Source organism: Gadus chalcogrammus, chromosome 19 (genome assembly GCF_026213295.1).
Source record: "Gadus chalcogrammus isolate NIFS_2021 chromosome 19, NIFS_Gcha_1.0, whole genome shotgun sequence".
In the NCBI taxonomy this organism is placed as follows: Eukaryota; Metazoa; Chordata; class Actinopteri; order Gadiformes; family Gadidae; genus Gadus; species Gadus chalcogrammus.
Window position 1 is genome coordinate 10,132,934 of NC_079430.1, and position 21,472 is coordinate 10,154,405.

The 21,472-nt window shown below is 43.6% G+C and overlaps 2 protein-coding genes across 5 annotated transcripts; one reads left to right on the top strand and one right to left on the bottom strand.

Moving 5' to 3' along the window:
* The first annotated feature begins 384 nt into the window (after positions 1 to 384).
* LOC130372248 (N-lysine methyltransferase KMT5A-A-like) lies at positions 385 to 8,831 on the top strand. Of its 2 annotated transcripts, none has more exons than XM_056578127.1 (7): positions 385 to 679; positions 1,699 to 1,789; positions 2,742 to 3,060; positions 4,377 to 4,461; positions 4,712 to 4,771; positions 5,503 to 5,693; positions 6,782 to 8,831. In XM_056578127.1, exons 1-7 carry the CDS (start codon positions 671 to 673, stop codon positions 6,990 to 6,992), a joined length of 966 nt encoding a protein of 321 aa, XP_056434102.1. In that variant the 5' UTR covers positions 385 to 670; the 3' UTR covers positions 6,993 to 8,831. The 2 variants fall into 2 exon arrangements, with proteins under 2 accessions (XP_056434102.1, XP_056434103.1); XM_056578128.1 differs by having other exon boundaries at positions 388 to 679; positions 1,699 to 1,777; positions 6,782 to 8,830.
* Positions 8,832 to 8,903: 72 nt separating this feature from the next.
* On the bottom strand, positions 8,904 to 20,384 carry rilpl1 (Rab interacting lysosomal protein-like 1). 3 transcript variants are annotated; one of them, XM_056578125.1, is made up of 10 exons: positions 19,000 to 20,384; positions 17,952 to 18,099; positions 16,087 to 16,205; positions 15,427 to 15,669; positions 14,474 to 14,686; positions 13,166 to 13,216; positions 12,698 to 12,852; positions 12,323 to 12,427; positions 10,940 to 11,027; positions 10,336 to 10,424 (listed from the first exon to the last, which is right to left on the bottom strand). In XM_056578125.1, the coding sequence occupies exons 1-10, from the start codon at positions 19,285 to 19,287 to the stop codon at positions 10,419 to 10,421; spliced, it is 1,416 nt and encodes a 471-aa protein (XP_056434100.1). In that variant the 5' UTR covers positions 19,288 to 20,384; the 3' UTR covers positions 10,336 to 10,418. The 3 variants fall into 3 exon arrangements, with proteins under 3 accessions (XP_056434098.1, XP_056434101.1, XP_056434100.1); XM_056578123.1 differs by lacking the exon at positions 10,940 to 11,027 and having other exon boundaries at positions 8,904 to 10,424; XM_056578126.1 differs by lacking the exons at positions 10,940 to 11,027; positions 13,166 to 13,216; positions 14,474 to 14,686 and having other exon boundaries at positions 8,906 to 10,424.
* Between the last annotated feature and the right edge of the window lie 1,088 nt (positions 20,385 to 21,472).

Below are 21,472 nucleotides of genomic sequence, written 5' to 3' on the forward strand. Positions count from 1 at the left end.
TTAATGCAGTGGAATTATTATCATGCCACGCAATTTGCAATGTACATTATATTAATGTATTCAAACGTCTGTTCTGTCGTAGATTTATTTATAAATACTTGTAAATTATGGAACATATGTTTTTTGCGTTATGTATATTTAAGGTTCGTTATGCGATAAAAAACACAATAACATGGGAACCGTGTCATCAACGAGCAGTTGGAAGTTGTTGGGATGATGAAGTTATGAAACCTGACGTCATCAAATCTTCGGTTTGCATTTCTGCGTGTAGGAAAGCCACATTACTCCCATCAACCTATCCTAACTAAAAATGTATCTTTTTAAATTTTGGGGTATATTTATTAATGTCTGATTCATATATTCCAGATTAGTTTCAGGCCAACACTGTGCTACTTTGGCTAAGCCGCAACCAATAGAGGGAGAAATCCGCCCCCTATTGTATGTAACATGGCGGAGGAGTATGGAGGCTCATTCGGATCAGGACTTTTAAAACAGAAATTGACCACATTGAGGGAATCTTCTGAGAATGCTTTACACCGAATTAGCGGATATGCAATACATATGTGACGGATGAGACAAGTCGATCACGAAATCAATCACTTCACTCGCGGCAGGAATACAGATCAGAGAAAGTACAAAATACTACCAGGACAACAAAAACAATTCGGAGATGAACGGGGTAAGTTCATATACTGGATCGCAGCATTAAACAAAAGTATATTTATATTTATATGAAAAATAGAAATCTGTGGACGAGGGGGTCGCGGCGTGCCTCTCTGTGTCAATCATTAACGGGATGATTAGAATATTATGGAACGTGTTTTCGGCTGGCCTGCATGTGACTGCCAGGCTCCACCGAACCATGCACAATTGAATGGGACAGTCGAACTAGCGCTATCATCCCAATTATTGATATAGGCACGATCGCGATATGGCATAAGATGTTTATTATGAATTGCTGGTGGAACGATACGGAACCCCATCGGGGTTTCATGAGAAAACGACGACCAGACGGGAGGCCTTTAATAGTAACGATAGCAGACATTATGGGTGTGTTGGAGCAAGATGTCCCCAACCCCGCCCATACACAAGTTTACCAGTCTGGGATGTCACTATGCTCGAAGTTTATAACAACATCAACTTTATTTGAGGTCGAAGGCCGATTAACTCTTATAAGCATGTTAAGAAGATGGTCGGATTAAACCAGAAACCTACAGTGGTCTTTCGTGGTTTATCACGTGTTTATAACTCGACAGTAAACACCTCTACCTTCTATTCGATCTGTTATCGTTGCTTGCTTCTATTCTTTTAGGGATTTTATATATTTATTATTATTTAGGGCAATATACTGATATATAGATATATATATATATATATATATATGAACACTCGTTTGTCGGGTAAAGAAGAGGTCATAATAGGCTGGGATATTGTAATTTGTTGGATAGAGTGATTGTTCTTGCCCACTCACTTGTAATTGATGTTGATGTGATTATTTTTCTTTTCATTCTTTTTCATGTCATTACAACAATAGCTGATCAATAGGCTACACTTTACATTTGTATAGAACAATTTACCTTGACAATGTTACTGACGTGAAATGTTGTATCGTGGGTGCTTGGTGAATTTGGAAAACGTACAAAAGCCATGAAACATGGACTTAAGTTGTCCATTTGTTTCTGCTCACTTTTTTTGCAGGACATCTTGTGTAACAGTCATTCCATCACGCTGTTAAGCTGTAACAACTCCAGGTCTCCTGGACATAAGGACGAGGATGGTGAGTGGTATGGTGAGATATGGTCTAGTTCTCTTCCGTAACTGATTGATAGTTTTGTTGAGGGTCATTGTTTGGATTTACTACAATGCAACGTTGTTAAAGTCGTGTTCTTACTCTTAAAAAACTAAAGCATGAAATATTCAGAAATATTAAAAAGATTGCAAAATGCAACTTTGGAGACCTCTCTGTCAACATTATTCAGATTCAAGATAACCAGAGGAAAGAGTGGTATTTTAAACAGAATAGAACATCATATTTGTGGATGTATTCTGTGTATAATTGAGCAGTGGTCATCTGTTCACGTAGAGGAACCAGAATATCCTATCTATTTACTTACAATCATGCATAGTGGGCACGACACATAGTTCCCTGAGGTTTCAGGTTTCACAAACTGCATTATTCAAGCACACCTTCGCAACACCTTATCAACCAATGCTTTTCTCTTTATTTGTGTTCAACCTTTAAACTCCTTCAAGGTGAAGTGCGTAAAATTTAGTGGCAGTCTTGAGAAACAGACTTGCCAGAAATTGAATGTAATATTCATGGTATGTTTTTTTTTAGTGTATAATCCCGTGAAAATAGGTAAAAGTAGTTAGTCATTTTGTTTTTGTTACCTTAGAATGAGCCCTCTATGTCTACAAAGACCTCTTGCACGGAGCCTGCCATGTTACACCACCATTTTTCTACAGTAGTCCTGAAGGACAAACGGCTCTAGAGAGGATGCGTTATTAATAGCGATCACTTGGTTACTCAATGCCGTCATAGACAATGACATAAACATGACATCTCTGGCACCTTTCAGGCCAGTACAGGCCACCGTAGTTCTCCTACGTCATTAGGAAGGGAGAAGTGAGGGGGCTGATATTGATACCTCCCCTCCAGATGCCCCTTAATCCTACACACGGCACCTCTAACTTTAAACACTTCCACCACTCAACTCTGAATCTCTGTTCAATCACACCAGGAAGGAGACTCACGTCCACGAGCTTGAAGAGTTATGACGGCTTCTCAGAGAAGAAGAGCAGCCAGTGTTCCCCGCGCTGGCCGGAGGAGCCGGCTCTGCACCAACAGCACCAGTACCAGCACCACCAGCAGACCCCCTGCCTCCACGCCTGTGCCCCCACGGAGAGATCACTTCCCCTGGGCTACAGTATCTCCCACATGCCCCTCCACAACAACACCTCCACCCTCTCCATCACTACCACCACCAACACTAACCACGCCATCCGGCAGAGGAGAGCGGCCCGGCACAAGGCCAGGGGGAAGAAGGCCACACTCAGAATGTAAGTTAATTATTTTAATGTTAATCAATGTTATTGGTCATTCATGATCATTTTTCAGTCTTCTTACTGTCCTATACTTTTTGCTGAGATACCCTAAATTCTTGTCAGGGATTAATACAATAAGTCTTACTTTATTAATAATAATAAACCTAATAATCATAGTATTTTCTATTTCTGGGTGCCTTTCATGTTTCAAAAAGTGAAGTGAAAGATTCAATAAACTGGAGGAGGAAACTCTGAACCACAGTAGGAAGTGCAGATAAAGCAGTGCAGCAGTTGATTAGACAATGTGAACAAATCAGGTTTGATGAGAGATTTAAAAGCAGCGACAGAATCTGATTGACAGGACTTCCGGAGGTCATAACCCTAGGAATATATTAAGTAGAGGCCGCATTGACTGATTGATTGCTTCGGCCCATTGCTGCGAAACGTCATGTTGTCGCCATATCGGTCAGCCTGAAAATAAATACCATACTAATGTTAATCCCCCGTGTACTAATGTACACGGGGAGGCTGCGTCTTCTCTGGGTAAAAACACTATAACGGTATACATACACGTACACTATAACGGTATGCTTAAGTCCCTGGTCACCCAAACCTGTAACTTGTTTCAATTGATGTTTGTCTTAGCGGGAGTTGGCATCCAGTGGTTAAAGTCAATCCTCTTGTTCCGAGGCGTCGTTATCCCAGTCCCACACCCTGTGCACCACTATGCCTTCTAAACGGCTGGCTTAATGGACCCCTTTTACTGAGTCATCATCGTAGGATGAGCACAGTGTCCCTCGTACCACTATATAGATTAGCTTTTTTATATGTACCAGGTCACAGGTGGTAGACTTAACGATGTGAATATAAGTGTTATACCCGTGCTCTGGTACAGGAAAGTAGCAGAACCGTAATATGTGTTAGTGACGCCTGAGACAAACAGTGTCGGGACGAATTTAACAAAGGGTTTACTATCTTCTTCCTGGTTGTTCAGTCACATTCAGAAACGCATGGACGTGCCGTTAATAGGCGGCCCACTTCTGACACTCGCCTGCCCAACGGTTAGACCCGGTTGGACCAGGTAGATGTCAATCAAACTGCTCGTATCATATTACCGCCACGCCCACTAAAATCTGTCAATCTGCTCTCATGAGCAAATATAGCAGTTTGATTGAAAGAAAAAAATATTTATTAATGGATGACATATAACATCTGCCAATTTGAACTTTGAATTTAATTAACACATTTCCCTGTTTGGGTGATCAGGGACTGGAACAATAGAAACAATAGTGTGTAATAATGACTTATTGGGTCCCTCTTTCTTATAACAGAGCGGATAGGAACTCCCAGAACAGGAGGGTCACTGACTACTTCCCCATCAGACGCAGCTCACGGAAGAGCAAAGCAGAGCTCAAGGTGAGAAGAGTTGAATATAGTCTTTTAATATGAAATATGAACATATTTAGTATCCATCTACATTGTGCCTGTTCTACTTTTGAGCTCGTGTTTGTGATTATAGGTTGTAATTACAGATTGTGGCTTTCTGTATGTGCACATGCGTGTGCGTGTCTTGACATCAAGCTGTGTGTGTGTGTGTGTGCATAGATTGAAATTAATCTGTTTTGTTGTAACCTGTTTTTAATGGTGCGTCTCATGTCATGGGCAGTTTGAGGAGAAGAGGCACATCGATGACCTCATCACAAACGGTATCGAAGAAGGAATGGAGGTATGTTGTTTTTGTTTTTAGGGTGACACACAACATAAATTATCCAATATCTTGCTATTGGAATACATTGTATTGCTCCCGTGGATGTTGGGACTATTTATTGGAAGCGTGACTGACCAACATTCAGCCCTGTTGTCTGGGAATCTCCTCTGAAAATTTTTAGCATGATGCCCTGTTAACCCACGATAGGAAGGGCTGTTTCAGATTCTCTGTTTCCTTTTATTCTTTCACGTTGTATACATTTTATATTATCTTTGACTGAAAGTCTATCGTGTATAGTGGGAGGTGTGTTGGTGTTAAAGGTTGACCCCCAGCCAAAGGGCTCCAAGTAAAATTCCCAACCGCCAAAGACCAGGCACCTGCTCCTTAATGCCATATATCTAAATTTAATGTAATTCGCTTTGGATAAAAGCAAAATTTAAGTGACGAAATGGTAGTAACTGGTTGAAATGTACTGTCTTTATAACTATAGACTACCACTAATACAAGAAGAGTTAAATGATAACAATTTTGTTGTTGTGTTGTGCGTCACGGTGCTCCATGTTGACCTGTGTTGTGTTGTGCATCATGGTGCTCCGTATGGACCTGTATTGTGTTGTGCTACACTGTGCTCCATGTTGACCTGTGTTGTGTTGTGCGTCATGGTGTGAACTGTGCTCCGTATGGACCTGTATTGTGTTGTGCTTCACTGTGCTCCATGTTGACCTGCATTGTGTGTCCCGGGTCCCCAGGTGCAGCAGATCGAGGAGAAGGGCCGGGGGGTGTTCTCCACGCGGGGCTTCCAGAAGGGGGAGTACGTGGTGGAGTACCACGGAGACCTGCTGCTGATCCCCGACGCCAAGAGGAGGGAGGCCGAGTACTCCCAGAACCCCGCCACCGGCTGCTACATGTACTACTTCCAGTACCTCGACAAGACTTACTGGTAACTGGTTTCTACATTGTGTTGGTCACGCTGAAATATGATCGACCCCAGGAAGGACGGCTGCTGCTTTGCAAAAGCTAACGGGGATCTAAATAAAAACACAAAAATGCTCTACACCACAATGGTTTATTTCTATTTTTGTACCAGCTTCAAGGGGCTGGAGTTAAGGTTTGAGAAGAAAGAGATAGCAGAAAACAACCCAAATAAACTCCCCTTGTCTCTCTGTCTGCTCAACCCCTTCTCTACTTCTCTACTCCATTGAGAAGTGTTGCATTAAGAACCCTTGGTGGATACGTGATAACGCTTTGTGTGCGAATGTCCCTGCCTGGGAAGATGGATTCCCTTAACCAATAGGGGAAGAGCTGCTGAGATGTCTAAAATCGTAATCGTCTCGTGCAGAGGCAGAGCCGCGGGCCAAGAGAACAGATCATTTCAGAGCGCATTTCACTGGAGTGGACGGATGGCTTTGGAACAGAGTACACTCAAATTATAGCTTACATTCTACCAAAAGAGCACTTTTGGCTTGCTGCTATAACACCAAACAATGATGTGATACTACACACAGTGAGTTGCACAAATGGACAAGTTTCCGCGACAATACCCAAGAAAGTATTTAAATTAGCCCGCACTTTGGGTTTAAATGACGTACTGTCAGAGGGCAACACTTTGCCTTCATGAGCGTCGTCATCATCGGGACGTGAGCATTATTTCATATCCGATGGCTTTTCCAGTGTTTACAGACCGCCTTAAGAGAGATCCCCCACACACTGAAATTGGCAGTTTCAGAGGTGATAAATCGCATGACTAAAAGATGCTCCTGAAGTTCCCTACCATCAATATTATATTGATTGAGTTTTGTATAGTTAAATTCCAAATGTACTTATAATAACGGCAAGGCAACTTAATTTACGTAGCACTTTTCATACGCGAGACAGATTCAAAGTGCTTCACATAGAAACATTGTCATCAAATAAAATAAATAAGAAAATATTTCTAATTATTATTTTTTCGCTTATTTTATAATAATCCTATTAATGATAAGGGTTTACACCATGTCATTGAAGTTCCTTTAATTTCTTTCCCCTCAGTGTGGACGCCACTAAGGAGACGGGGCGGATGGGCCGGCTGCTGAACCACAGCAAGACGGGGAACTGCCAGACCAAACTGCACGACATCAACGGCGTGCCCCACCTCATCCTGGTGGCGTCGCGGGACATCGACGACGGCGAGGAGCTGCTCTACGACTACGGCGACCGCAGCAAGGAGTCCATCGCCGCCCACCCCTGGCTCAAGTACTGACCGGCGGGGTAGGGAGCGAGGGGAAACGCATGGAGGTGATCCGTTAAAAGGGAAAAAATCGAACATTGGTATTCTGCGTTAGCGACCATTCAAATGCCTTAGTAGAGAATAATTAGTACCTTTTGTGAGGAGTTTGGGGGTTGGTGATAGTCTCTGAGGGAGGGGGTGGGAGACTTGCTGAAGTTTAATGAGGTACATCTGCTTTCTACAACCTTTCACTTTGTATTTTATTTTCTGTATGATAGATGCTAGTTTTTTTTGCCGCGCTTTAATTTTGTACAGTTTGTATTACGACTCTATATCCAGTGATCCCAGAGCATGCGGACAGCCAGGTACTTCTTGTTTAGCATTTTCTATCCCCCTTTCTCTTACTTAAGTTTATATTTACTCCGCCATAAAGCTTTTAATGAAAGAAAAGAAAGAAAAGTGCAATTCCAGTCTGTTTTCAGCCAGTGGGACTGTCACTTTGAGTAACTGTATAGTGTAACTGTTTTTCTTTTAGATATTAACAAATATATGTACGTATATATACGACAACACTGTCAAATGTTCACTACTTAATGGTGGACAAGACAGAAGGTCATTATTACTTTTAGAAGATAAAAATATATATTTATTCAAATCACACATTTCTTTTGTTAGGCATAAATTATGCACTTAATCATGATGACAATGATTATAGAGCCCCTCTCTGTAAAGGCTTTTATTCCTTCGCTTGTTTGTATAAAAAAAACTACAATCTCGATTGTGACTGAATAAGGCTTAATTGTATTATTTGGTACAAACTCCATTACTTTGATCGGTTGGTGATTTGTTTTGTACTAATGATTTTAATTTATCACTTTACACTCATGCGCATAATTGTATTCTCAAGCAATATCGACGCCCACAAAACCAACGGTTTGTTCGTCCTCCTACTTCCAACTGTACATTTTTTTGAATTTGCATTGAAACCTTTCTTATTGTTTTATATTTAAATAATAGACACATATCCGTCTCAGAGGTGGGAGTAGGTTCTGAAGTAGCAGACACACACATTTCACCTCCCCAGCAGTACACGTCTGTTCACTCCACGGTAGACTCAGATCGCTCATGTGTGTTTGACGTCAGAGGTCCATGCCATCTTAAGCAGCATTATGAAATGCTTCGCATTGGAAGCTATTTCGATTTGTATGCGAGAATTTGAATTGATGTCCAAAAAAATCCTCATTTCATCTGTTGGAGTCAGTTGATGATGAAACAATTTGGTTAATATTATTTTGTTATAAATGTCACAAGTGTTTGCATGGGGCAAAATTAGGTTTTGATTATCTCAAAGGAAACGTGCTACAAATTGCCATATTCAGGAACATTTACATTTTGGTCAAATTCAAGCCATTTCATGTTAAAAGACTCCAGGAATACTGGTATTACAATATATATACCGACTTAATTATTTTTTTAGAACACAAAATGTAATTACTTCTCTACTATCCCTACCTAACTATCTAATTAGGGTGTTTTTTTTTACACATAATATATTTTCTCTCATCTTAAAACACACTGTTACCATTTTAATCCTTTTAACTTGTGTATAATATGCAATAAAACTGAAGTGGAACTCTGTTACGGGAGGGGGGGGGATAAAATGTTGGCTGTTGTAGTGTTAAAATGAATCTAAATAAACATGTTTTATGCCAAACACAAGATGTATGTCTAATTCACGTCGATGAGGTGGAAGGCGTATTTAACTATGGGACAGCCGAAATAGTTGAAACATTTCTGTGGCCCTTTAAAAATATTGCAAGATGATTTTATATGTAAGTTTATGAATTAAACATTGAAGTATGGAGCATTTGAACCCTTTATCACTGATTTAACATATATCACTGATTCACATAACAAATTTGGAGCTCAGAATCGTCAACATTATCGCATATTACCAATGAATTAATGACACAATTAAATATACTTATTTTATTGCATATACATATTCAACTGGGCAGCCTAAGTAACCATCGGGAGATATTCTCACATTTCCATTCAGCTTCAGTATGCATTCAGAAACAATTCCCATAATGGCTTCACTAGTTCCGGTTCTATAGTACATAAGATGATAGCTCATCGATTGAAACAATGGGTGAAGGACTTTTTTACGTGAATGTCAAAACTAACCTCACTTTATTATTATGGGCGTGACTACTTACTGGGAAATAGTTTTTTAGCCACGTCAAAATGTCCAAATGTAGCGGCTAGGCTAATTTGCAACGTTTTGAACACAGCCTTTTCTGATTAAAGTGTGATTCTTTCAATATGATCATGTTCATGTTCTTACAAACGGCGGGCCAACTAAGTTGCTGGTGAGGAGGGAGTTGCCTAAACTAACCCTAAAAACTCGCTTTAAAATAAATATATAGGAAACCATAGTCCTCTGTCATATGAAAATGTTAATGTAAAATATGCTTATAAGAAACAAGTGTTGACGTAAAAAAAAAAAATTCACTTCATTAATTGTCAGGGTGGGAAGAAATGTACATGGGATAATTTTGTATATGAATTCGTATATTAGTCAGTTTTAAATAGTGTTAGTCTTCATTGACATGATAATGTAAACTTTTTTTTTTTTTTATTACAAAATTACCTATTGCTGTTATAAAAGAAAATGTGTTCCAGTCATCGGACAGAATATTGTAATATCCAGTTTTGTGTGAATAATATAATTGGGAGATCATTAAAACTATTGCTTTAAATAATCAGAGCAACAGCACATGCCTGTGGCTTTGTAATGGCACAGTGTAGCATCGCAAATGACTATGACTATCACATTCAAAGCTAATGATGGAATTATTCTCGGCTGGTAAATGTTGAGACAAAAATAAATAAGTTCTGGGTTCCGCAACATGCTTGTTTCCCCCAATTTAGTGCTCACAAACTCTCATCTGTTGAGTCTGTTAAAGTCTCAACTCCCTCCTTCGGATTTAAGGAATCTTATTGTGCATACATGCGTACATGTCTTCTTATATTAATTCTCTCAGTTCCACACGTTTGATCACATTCTCAAAATGACCCTCGTTGGATAAGCTCCTTCTTTGCTGATCCCATCCCTCCAACCATCCAGCAATTCCATCTATCATCTAGTCGCAAGCAGAACACAGCAATGCCTTTTAGTGATGACAGGAAGTCCTTTTTGTTTTAGGGGGAGCTTTCCCATGAAGCCTTCTTTGGGGGAACTGAACGCGCAGTCAATGCTAGCGGTTAGAGCGCAGCTGGCTGCTAAAGGTGAATAAGGCCCGTGGGGTCTTCAGATGGGACTATATGTGCTGCAGAGCCTCCTGGGCCTGCTCTGTGTATGTGTCTCCTGGCCCACCCCAAGGCCCGACCCCGACTGTGACGCCGCCATCACCGTCAAAATGGCTGCCACGGCGCTGCTTGTCGCGCGAGAAGAAGCTAAACCTGTAGAGAGGGAGGAAGAAGAGGTAATTATACAAAGATAAACTGAAATGACTGACATGATTTAAGTCTGTTGATCAATTTGTTATGAAATTGTGATCTCCTTTTAAATGTTTTATGTTATGTAATATCAGTTATTTTAAGATTATGGCAATAAGTATTAATCCTGCGTTTTCTTAGAAAACAACGGAGATATTGGCTACTTATTAGAATCATTCATCGCTAATTTTAGTGTATTATTCTCAGTAAGCTCAGAGCAAGAGGTCTACGTAAGAGGGAAGTTAATTATATCAGTTAGGGACACAGAGTGGACAGGACAGGAAAGGCATTCACGTGTATTCTGATTGGCCAATTCCTCTTGCTTGATTGTAAAAGTCCCCAACGATTAGCCAATCAGAATACAAGGGAAGAGAAAGTGAGAAGTAGTCTAGGCCCAGGACAGACAAGCATGCCGCAACGCAGGTCATTAGTGGAGAAAATCTAGAGACATGAAGGCCAACCAATGGGCATGGTCGTACAAGTGACATGAGGCGTCTGATTGGCTGTAAAGTGGGATCGTCCGGGATTAAACCCGCCGCCACCATCGGCATAATAGCGGTGAAGATCCTGTTACGAGACACATAGAGGTAAGGGCAGAAAGACACAAAGAGAAATGAGGAATAGGGAAAACACAGGAGGAGACACAGAGTGGATGAGGAGCCGGAGCAAAGATAGAAAGACTGAAGTCGACTTCTCCTCTCACGACACTCACACTCCTTCTAAAGCACAATAAACCATGAAGTTCTGTCTTCCTTATTTCCACTTCTGTTCTTAAAATAAATGTAGATAATGAAAATGCTACTTCCTAAAACTACAACTTGGGAAATTACAGATACACTGGCGGGCCAAACTGGTTGAAGGGGCATCTCTTACAACATACCCGTGCAGACATTTTCTACATATACACACACTGAAGGAATGACAGGTCGATCATACGCGGTTGGTTCTGCACATAGTCATGGGTTTTGGTGCCAACGATAACCGCTTATAAAACAAATTCGAAGTAGGTGAAGAGACAGTCTGTGAAAGGCTTGCAGCTTTCAGAAGCTCCACGGGTGGTTAAGAAGGATTTTTGTCCACATGCCACACGCTGAAACCATGCTCCAAGTTACTGCCAACGCTAGATTTTCAACGATCCTCCGTTTAAATTTCCAATTAAGTGCCTTTCTTCATTAACCCATCAACTAGTATAATGTTTTGTCTATAATGTAGTTATGTATTTGTGCGATGAATACCAAAGCCAACACTGATCTTTATAATGAATGGTTATGTCAGCCCTGGTTAATAAGCCATAGCATGCAGTGTTTTGAGGCTCTGGGGAACATCTGGGGATTAATGGGAATAACATATCAAAAACACCACACGGTCAGTATGTTACCGTTAGTTTACAAAACGTGTAATAATAAAATCGAATAATATACTGTATAAATGTGCTTTTTCACTGAAGAATGAAAACAATTATCCTAAATAACCACGTCCCTTAATATAGTGTACATAATATATGTAAAAGTATATAAAGATTTATCTAAGGCCGTACATTTTTAAATACTTTTATATACTTGTATTCCTATTCTTATACAAATAATAAGGATTACCCAATATTAGTGTGACTCCAGATATTAGGGTGTGTGTGTGTGGCGTGCATTTGTGTGCCTGCATGTGTGTGTGTGTGTGTGTGTGTGTGTGTGTGTGTGTGTGTGTGTGTGTGTGTGTGTGTGTGTGTGTGTGTGTGTGTGCCTGCATGCGTGTGTGCCTGCGTGCGTGTGTGCCTGCGTGCGTGTGTGGGTCTGCATGTTTACATGTGTGCGTGTGTGTGTGTGTGTGAGTGTGTGTGTGTGTGTGTGTCCACAGGTAGAACATACAGGCGTTTGATTCCCGACTCCGGCTGAGGGGTGGAGCGGCCGCGACCTCGGGGCTCAGGAGAAGGGGAGGGGGACGAGGTCATCTCCTCATCATCAGCCTCTTCGCTGCAAAGAGAGACGACACCGTCACCTGGCGTCCCTTCTGAACTCACCATCAGTTTGGCATCTAACAACCTGGCAAACAGGCTACATATGTCGGAGGATCTCTTGAAGTTCTGTTTGACCTATTTGTCGGTTATACATTTAATCAATGTTTTCTCGGTCTATGTTTCAATGTTTTCGTTTTTTGTAGTGCTTTGGTAAACCATCGCCCCTCTGGGATTAACATTAATACTAGGGTAATCCAGATTCCTGTGGGCTCCATCGGGGTCCTACCTCTTGTAGTAAGCGAGCTCCTCCTGCAGCAGGAACACCTTGGCCTTGAGCTCGTTCCTCGCGTGGAGGACGTCCCGAAGCTCCTGCAGGGTGAAGCGCGGCCGGTTGGGGTCCTTCTGGTCCAGGCCCGCCGCCTCCTCCTCCCCCTGAGCCTCCTGCGGGGACACAGAACAACATGGAGGGAAGGAAGGAAGCAGGGGAGGGAAGGGTGGATGGACGCATGCAAGGAGGGATGGAATGGACAGCATGAAAGGAGGGTGGAGGGAGGAAGGTGTCAAGGGAGGATAAGGGAGGAAAGGAGGATGACAGAAGCATGGATGCATGGAAGGTGTGATGGATGGACGGAAGGATAGGATGGAAATAAAGAACGGATATAAAGAAGGGTAGAAGCAGAGGAAGGCCAGGTGGTCAGACGGAAAGGAGGGAAGGAAGGAGAGGAAGGATGGAAGGGGCAGAGAGAGAGGATACCTTTGTGAAATATTCGAACACAGCAGGCATGTCCTCATGGTACATCGCCTCCTGGTGGTAAACGGGTGAACTTCGGGTCAGACTTGGGGGTCCCTTTCCAAATACCAACGAAACGCACCCTAAACGTGTCTCTACTGACCGTAATTCACTTCTACTGACAGCAAGAATTTATCTCAAAAATTCAGTTGTACAATCGTATTCACACTAGGAATCAAATTTGCGGAACAAATGTGATTTCACTGTTCAACTTCTGACCTATTTTTTGAATACACATCTGCTTCACAAATCTAATTCACTGCACAAATTGAATTTGACTGTGTTCATCCATTTCATAGTACAAATCCAATCCACTGTAAAGGTCTAAGGCTGTGCACTCTTATGAAGCACATACCCGAGTAGACCATTCAAAAAAAATGCCACAAACAACCATAATTGTTATACGATACTGCACAAAAATAGCTACCACAGTCATAACAATTATATATTCTATGCAATACATTCATCTACAGTGCCACACGCACAGTCCGGGATCAGACATAAAGTCCCATGCTGTTAAAAGGCCAACCCTCTGTAAAAGGCCCTATATATAGAAGTGCCTTTCCATGGGTGAAGCTTGACCCCCTTTGACCCAGTTGGCGAAGCGAAAAACAAACCACAGCCAGGTTAGTCCTCACAAACACACCCATGCTGCCTACGAAACTAATCGCAGGCCTTATTGTTAAGTAGACAAAAAAACAAAAAAAAATTCAAAAGAAAGCTTTTTGAAGGGCAGGGTGTTCCTGGAGGCGGGGTCTGTAAATTGAGCAATTGGAGAACTCAAGCTCTGCCAGCACTAGAACACTTTCAGAAAGTGTCACACACCATATAGACCGGCACCATAGAAACCGAAATAAAAACCCCTGATGAAAGCTTCACCATTTTCGCACCATTTTGTTTTCTTTGGTGGACTATATCGTAACAAAACAGGGAATAAGCCATAACTCCACCCCTTGCAATCCTGATTTCCGGCCCAGGCTCTGTGCCGTCTCCCTCAGAAAGCTCTGCTATACATGCTCACTGCTGGACTCAAGATTAGTAATTGACCAAATGCTTTAATACAGAGTGACAGGTAGGCTGCAGACATTAGGGGGGTTCAAACCCCCAGACAAACACCCGTACCACGACTCAACCCCCCTGCCACACCATGTCATGCCATATCACCACACACATCAAGACCAGAGGGTTAGCCAGACCACGGCACTCTTCACACCAAACCCCCACTGTCCCACACCACACGCCCCCGTCCTGCCACGGACACGGCAGCTTTACCCAGAGCAACACCGCCTCTTCCTCCTCCTCCCCCCCCTCCTCCTCCTCGCCTCCCTCCTGACTCCCGGGGCTCAGGGAGACACAGACGGGTCGAGGGGAGTGCGGGTACCCCCCCACCACCGCCAGCATGGGGGTCTGGGGGTCTTCGTCTCTGGGTGGGTGTAACAAGGCCAGAGCCTCAGCCCGGCTCAGCACAGCAGGGTGAGCCGCGCGCTAGTGGAGAGCACAAGGTACACAGTGTGAGTGGTGAGGAGGTGGAACTAAGGAGCTGGAAACGCAGCGTTCTGCCCCATGAGGGCTAGCGTGGAGCTGGCCCTGGGAACTAGGGAGACGTCCGTGGGAAAGGAGAGAGGTTCCCACGTGGGATTTATACAGAACATGTTAGAGATGGGGGAATATGGAGGGAGGTGTAAACAAATGGGAACCACTAGTTCTCTTTGCCTTCTCATTCCTCTTGTCTGAAAGCACGGTAGCGATCGGGTTGTTTGGGGGGCCAGGGATTGTATTATCGGGGTACAATTCCAACAGGACCCCATGCGACCAGACTCTAGGCTATGTCCAGAGTCGATACACTAGCATCAGTAACAGAAATAGCCGTCAAAGTTCACAGATACAGAAAAACCCTTACAGAAGAAAATAAAATACACAGAAGAAGTCGGCACAAAGATCGGCACATTGTAACCGGTATAACCTTTTCCATTAATATAATTCATAATTGCCTGCTGAAACTAAATTAACAACTAATTAATTTGTCTGCTGAAAGTTCCATTGCAACCACATGTATAAATAATAACTACATTATAAGGATCCAATAATAAAATCCCTCATTCTATCGCATCATTAAACACGGATTCACAGAAGCAACCCAACGCGTGGGATTAAACAGAACTCCCTCCCACCAGAGGGGACACCAGTGTGCGTTGCCCCCCCGCCCCCCCCCAGTTTTGGTTTACCTGCGTTGGCGAGAGAGACGGCCGCTCCTCCTCTGCCTCGGCGCCGGGGCCGACCCCTTGCAGTCGCTCCCTCAAACGTGTGACTTCCTGTCGCAGCGCGCCCACTTCCTGTCCCCGCGCCTGTGCGCCGGCCTCCAGCTCCACCTTCTGCTCGATGAGCGCCTTCCCCTGGGCCTCCACCACGGAGATCTTGTGGCGCAGGTCGTGGTTGATCTTCATCAGCCGGTTCTGCTGCTGCTGGAGCTGAGGGCGTGAGGAAGAGGAAGGGCGGATGTCAGCAGAGAGAGAGGAGGAGGAGGATACGACGGCGTATGAGATGGATGATGATGATTACATAAGTTTGATCCTACTTTATCTTATGTTGAGTGATCAAATAATGGTTTTCATTACATTTTTTATTGGATTTAAACCTTCATTTTCCGCTGCTGTCTTTATCATTGTTAAAAATTAACAGTGATTCATTTGTCATCACTGTTGACAAATTAAAGACTTTTCCAAGGAGTTTGCGGACCTTGGAAGTGTCAGGTGATCAAAAAGGCGGGAAATCTCATTTTGAACCAAAGTGAAAATGTGAATTAAGTCACTATTTGAGACTGTGGATAATATCATTCTGGATATATCTATGTACGGATTGGTGACCGAACGTGAACAGGCTCTCACCGCTTCCACGTCCTCGTTCTTCAGGGTCAGCTCGCGGTCCTTGGCGCGGATCTCGTCCCGCTGCTTGTCCACCACCTCCTTCAGCTTCTTCATCACCTGCCTCTCCCGCTCCGTCATACCTGCACACCGCCGAGGAAGAGGGGGGAGGGGTCAGGTGGACCTCAGGGTCACCAGGCAGCCACAAGGGGAAGTCGTGAAAGAGGACATTTGTTCTTTTTGGGACCGCTTTGTAAAGATTTGTGATCTTTATTATCTGCTTATTCTGCTTAAAAGCGTTAAATAGTATGATACAACACTAAGGGGGGAGGGGCGAGGAGCTAGTGTTGAGGGCAGGGGTCCTCAACCACCGAGCCGCTGCCCGGTAATGGCCCGCGGAGACTTAGACATACTGTTAGCAGACGATGAACATGCTCATCTTTAACTTATCATCGGCTTGATGTTTACACAGTATATCACAGTTGTGTTGTTCGGCTGTTATTGTCTATTAATGAAACTTTGTTGTATTATTAATAATGGTTTTCGTCCCCAATAGCGGGCCTTGAAAATGTTTAAAATATGCATACTGATCCTAGGGTGTTTAGACTCTGACTCTAAATGTTGTTCGTTCAATTCCCCACAGCCCACCCATCGGCATCCTAGAGCCATATGCCCTTACTGCTTCCTGCTCTTTACTAAAGTGAATATAAGTGAATAATGTAAGTAAGTAAGTAAGTAAGTAAGTAAGTAAGTAAGTTGTTTCGTATTCAAGCTTCCTCAAAACGACTAAATAGGAAATGCAAAGATTTCCCCGGCATGTATTTGAGTCATTCATCCTTGGTTTCTAAAACAAACACACACTCATCCATCGCACCCAGGCTCATACAGAAACATCAGACTAAAATAAACCATGATTCACTGCCAGGGTCACAACAGAGGGAGGGCCTACTCTGTGTAAAGACAGCACAGAATCAAAGCGTCTAAACTGACTCTTTCTGCCTTCTCAGTTCCCCACTTTATATTCACCTGCTCTCCTCATTTTAAAGGACTAAGATACACTCTGAAGGTTGGAAACACATCCATCCGGCAGGTGCACTGCGGCTACAGACGACAGTGTGTCCATGTTGTGTGTGTTTGTGTGTGGGCGGGGGGAGAGAGACAGAGATTAAAGGAGAGAGACTGTGGTCCCTCTGTGTCATCACGTCACAGAGCATCTATCAGGGCGATAGAGAGACCAGCCAGCACCAGAGAAGGCCTGCTTTGTTTGCCTTTGTATGTGCGTGTTAACAAGAGAACGTCACTGACTGATAGACATACAGATAAATAGATAAATAGATAGACAGACAGAGAGACAGATAGATAGACAAACTGATATATAGATAGATAGATTGATTGATAGTGACAGACTTCTTAGACATTAAACCCCAATCATTGTGATTCAGAGTGTTCTAAACACTCTGAATGAATCTGAATGTGCATCTAAACTTTAGATGCACACACTAAAACAAGTCGGTTAGGTGAATAGAGTTGTTTTCTGGAGCATAACACGGTAAGGATGCCTAGACCTTGATCACGTCACATTGCCCCTAAAAACTGCTGATTCACTAAATACAAGCAGTATTGTTCAGTATTTACCACCTTATTGTGTGTAAATAAAAAAACTGTACTGGGAATATGACCATAGCCTTTTATGAGCAATAACCAGATTGAACACTGTGCATGTTAACATACAAAATCATAGAGAAAAACAATTTATCCTTTTAAGGTTGCTGAAAGCAGAACCAAAAGGTTTGAATCTAGCTCATAAACGGTTTAAAACCTTCATTAATGTGTGGCAACCAAGATGGTCGCCATGATCCGCTACACATGGGAGAGTGGATCTTCCTCACCTTCATGTCTCTGCAAGTCCTCCTCGCTCAGGGGGTCTTTGATGGACCGGTTGCTGAGGAGGGATTGGTTCTCCTCCTGTAGCTGGGCTATCTGGGTGAGGAGGTCCTGGGCCTCTCCTCTCCACACATCCTCCACCAGCTCCAACTCCTAGTAGTGGTACACACGTGCACCAAAACGCACACACACACTCTTTTAATGTGTGGAGCTTGAACCTCAGCCCTCAAGCAAATCAGCAGAAAACATCTTTCCTTAGAGCAAATAAAGTGTAAAGAAAGTTGAAGAAAGTTATTGTCTCCTTATTTGCTTCATGTCATAATCCAAGTTGTGGTCTTCATTCATTACTATTTAGTACTATTTTAGTCATTACATTGATTGAATCTGTTATAATTCCTTTATATGATAGAAGTAATTAAGGGGCAGGTAGGGGTTAGCGTGTCTTGCTCATGGAGGCCACTGGTGGGCTGCAGACATTGGTGCTCAAACCCAGATCCTATAGTCTGGGAATCAAACCAAATTTCTCCCCACCCTGTCAGTTACATTGCATACAGTGTGTCATAACAAATATTTCTACCTCTTCAAGAATCCTTATCTCTGCAAGTCACAAGACACACACACACACACACACACACACACACACACACACACGCACACACACACACACACACACACACACACACACTCACAGATGTCAGACCTAGACTCGTCACTGTCACGAGAGCCATTCTGAATTCATAGGAATGCCATCGGAAAATCTCACACACTCGTCAGGTCTTCGGATCTGACGTGGGGATGGTGAGGATCAAAACCAATTTGATGTCATCAACTACTTGGCGGCGAGTCGACTCTTCGGGATTAACCCACGCGACAATGTTGACATATTCTCTGATCGGTGTCTACAACTAATTTGAATGTATATCAAGCACTAAATACAAATCACGGATGTGTATTTCCATAGCAAAGCGAGATGCATACGTCTGCACTGCATGTCAACCTACAGCCACATATAAACACTGATTTGACCCATCAAAAACATTGACCAATGAATACCTTTTTGTGCTTTTTCTCCTTCTCCATGCGATCCATCCGTTCTAGGCGAAGTTTGTCCAGCTCCAGACGGAGTTCCTCGGTCTCTGGACTGATGCTGTTGCGGCTCACCATCACTTCCAGTATCTCCAGTACACGAACCACTTTGGGCATCAGTCTGGACAGAGCCTCGCAGCCATACTGGTCAATGATCCGCTCGAACTCCTGGCCCACCACGGCCGCTATGTCATAAACGTCCATGACCGTCAGGTCGGCCACATTCTTCTCCAGTGCCGACCCAAAGTCCTCCATGGCGGCTATTCTGTTGCGGTTTTATATGTTGTTTTGTCCTCCGCTTTGGGTCGCTTCCCGCAGTCCCTCCCCGGTTTCCTATTATGTTCCCCAGCTACGCAACTACACAAACTTCCTTCCACCATAAAACTGTTGACTTGCAATTCCTTCTTCTACTGCCTTTTCGTATCAGGCTGTTCAAAAATCTTGGCAGTAACCCATTTAATTATCCATTTTGTTTTTGACTTCTTCGAGAGTATAACTTTGTCTATTCGGGATATCGCGATCGCCGGCTATGTTCCATCGTCCTGCCGGAGATTCGCTTGTCCATGACGGCAGTGAGTGGTCAGATTGCATGGCGTAATGCGCATGACAGGAATATTGAGAAGGGCGAGAGGACGTCCTCTGCAAAAAACGAGCCATCTGTGATCCTGCACTACTGTTGTGTGATACCCAGCCATTTGTTATAGAAATGTAATAAAGTATAATTTGATTAAATAATAAAATCATGTATTATGAATAAATATAGATAAAGCTGTTCCTATATAAATATAGCCCTATTTATTATTCTTTAATAAACTAATTGCAGATGAAAATTCTAGGCAGACCAAGTGTAATAAATATACATTTCTTCTGATGAATTACAATTTGATGAACTTTAATGAAAATTCTTTCCACAAAATTATTACAAAGAGAGGTGAAATACAGAGATAAAAGCTCTATGCATACAATATTTTATTTAGAACATTTGAAGCTCTGAGCAGATGGTAGATTTACGAGTCCAGGCGTGTTCCAGTCAGGATTCCCCGCTTCCAGCCTCACTTTTTCTGAACTATAAATAACAGAAAAGAGAGGTGAATAAATAATAACAGAGAAACAGAAAATATACATACAAAATATGGTAAGGACAGAAGAGTACAGAGTGTTGTACCTATGTAGGCATTAGTTAAACATGAATTGCCTATAATCACTACTCATCGTTGCATTAAAACGTCTTTAAGGAGCAATCCCCTTATTAATGTCGTATTTCAATATTCTATTTATGAAATCTGGGTATAGAACAAACAATAACAAACCCTTATTCTAAATCACCGTTCATCAATAGATGCCATCATCAACAGGAGACAGCCTCTATGCTCACCGCGTTCTTTAAGAGGTTGCCCGACTTGGTGAAGATGTTCGGCTTCCGGGCGGGCGTCGGGCTGCTCTGTGGAGTCGTCTTTTGTTTGGAGACCGGGTTCAAGGACGTGGGGACGGTCAACGTTGGGAGTGGTGATGGTAAATAGCCCTGAGGTTTGGTGGAGCTTTGGGTGGGGTTAAACGCCGCGTTGGGCGTCGACTGTGTGAAAGACTGATTCGGAGTGTACGGGAGATAGGATTGAGGTGATGGTGTGTAAGAGAGGCTGGATGGTGTGTTTGTTAGGGCGAAGGGTGTGTTTGATAGGGCGGAGGGTGTGTAAGGTTGGGCCGATGGCATGTAAGGCTGGGTCGATGGTGTGTAAGAGAGGGTGGATGGTGTGTTTGATAGGGCGAAGGGTGTGTTTGATAGGGCGGACGGTGTGTACGGTTGGGTAGATGGTGTATATGGTTGGGTAGATGGTGTGTACGATTGGGTAGACGGTGTGTACGGTTGGGTAGACGGTGTGTACGGTTGGGTAGACGGTGTGTACGGTTGGGTAGACGGTGTGTACGGTGCATACGTCTGACCAGGTGTGAAGGGCTGACCAGCAGTGTAGGGCTGAGGCGTTGGTGTGAACAACTGGGACGTCGAAAGGGGCGTAGACGCCGCCGTTGCGGACGATGACAGCGACGATGACGGCGGCGACGGCGGGAGCGACGCCTCTGTGAGGGCTTTGAGGAAGGGGTTGCTGTTGCCGAGCCCCTGGGTGGTGGTGCTGGTGGTGGTACTGGTGGTGGCGGCGGCGGTGGTGGTGGCGGCGGTGCTGCTCTGGTAGGGCTGTGTTTGGGCGGAGGGGAGCTCAGGCAGTAGTGTGGGAGGAGGCGGAGGGGGGAAGCTGTCCGCTCCGTCGCCGTCCCCTCCTCTCTCTGGCTCCCCCTGGTGGTCTCCAGCCATGTCGTAGTGCTTCTTCCTCAGCTCCCCCAGGCGCACGCGCTCCTGCTCCAGCTCGCTCTCCAGCTCCAGCACCTTCACCTGAGGAGAGGAGCGGGGAACACACACCCTCTAAACCTCCGTGGTACGGTGCGT

Excerpts from the sequence above, each read along its gene's own strand:
- rilpl1 (XM_056578123.1), bottom strand. The coding sequence starts at position 19,287 with ATGGAGGACTTTGGGTCGGCACTGGAGAAGAATGTGGCCGACCTGACG. Across the intron at positions 16,206-17,951 it reads GGACTTGCAGAGACATGAAG|GTATGACGGAGCGGGAGAGG; the intron begins GTGAGGAAGATC and ends GGCGGTGTGCAG. Across the intron at positions 15,670-16,086 it reads AGAACGAGGACGTGGAAGCG|CTCCAGCAGCAGCAGAACCG; the intron begins GTGAGAGCCTGT and ends TCACGCCCTCAG.
- LOC130372248 (XM_056578127.1), top strand. Across the intron at positions 1,790-2,741 it reads CGAGGATGGTGAGTGGTATG|GAAGGAGACTCACGTCCACG; the intron begins GTGAGATATGGT and ends CAATCACACCAG. Across the intron at positions 5,694-6,781 it reads TACCTCGACAAGACTTACTG|TGTGGACGCCACTAAGGAGA; the intron begins GTAACTGGTTTC and ends CTTTCCCCTCAG.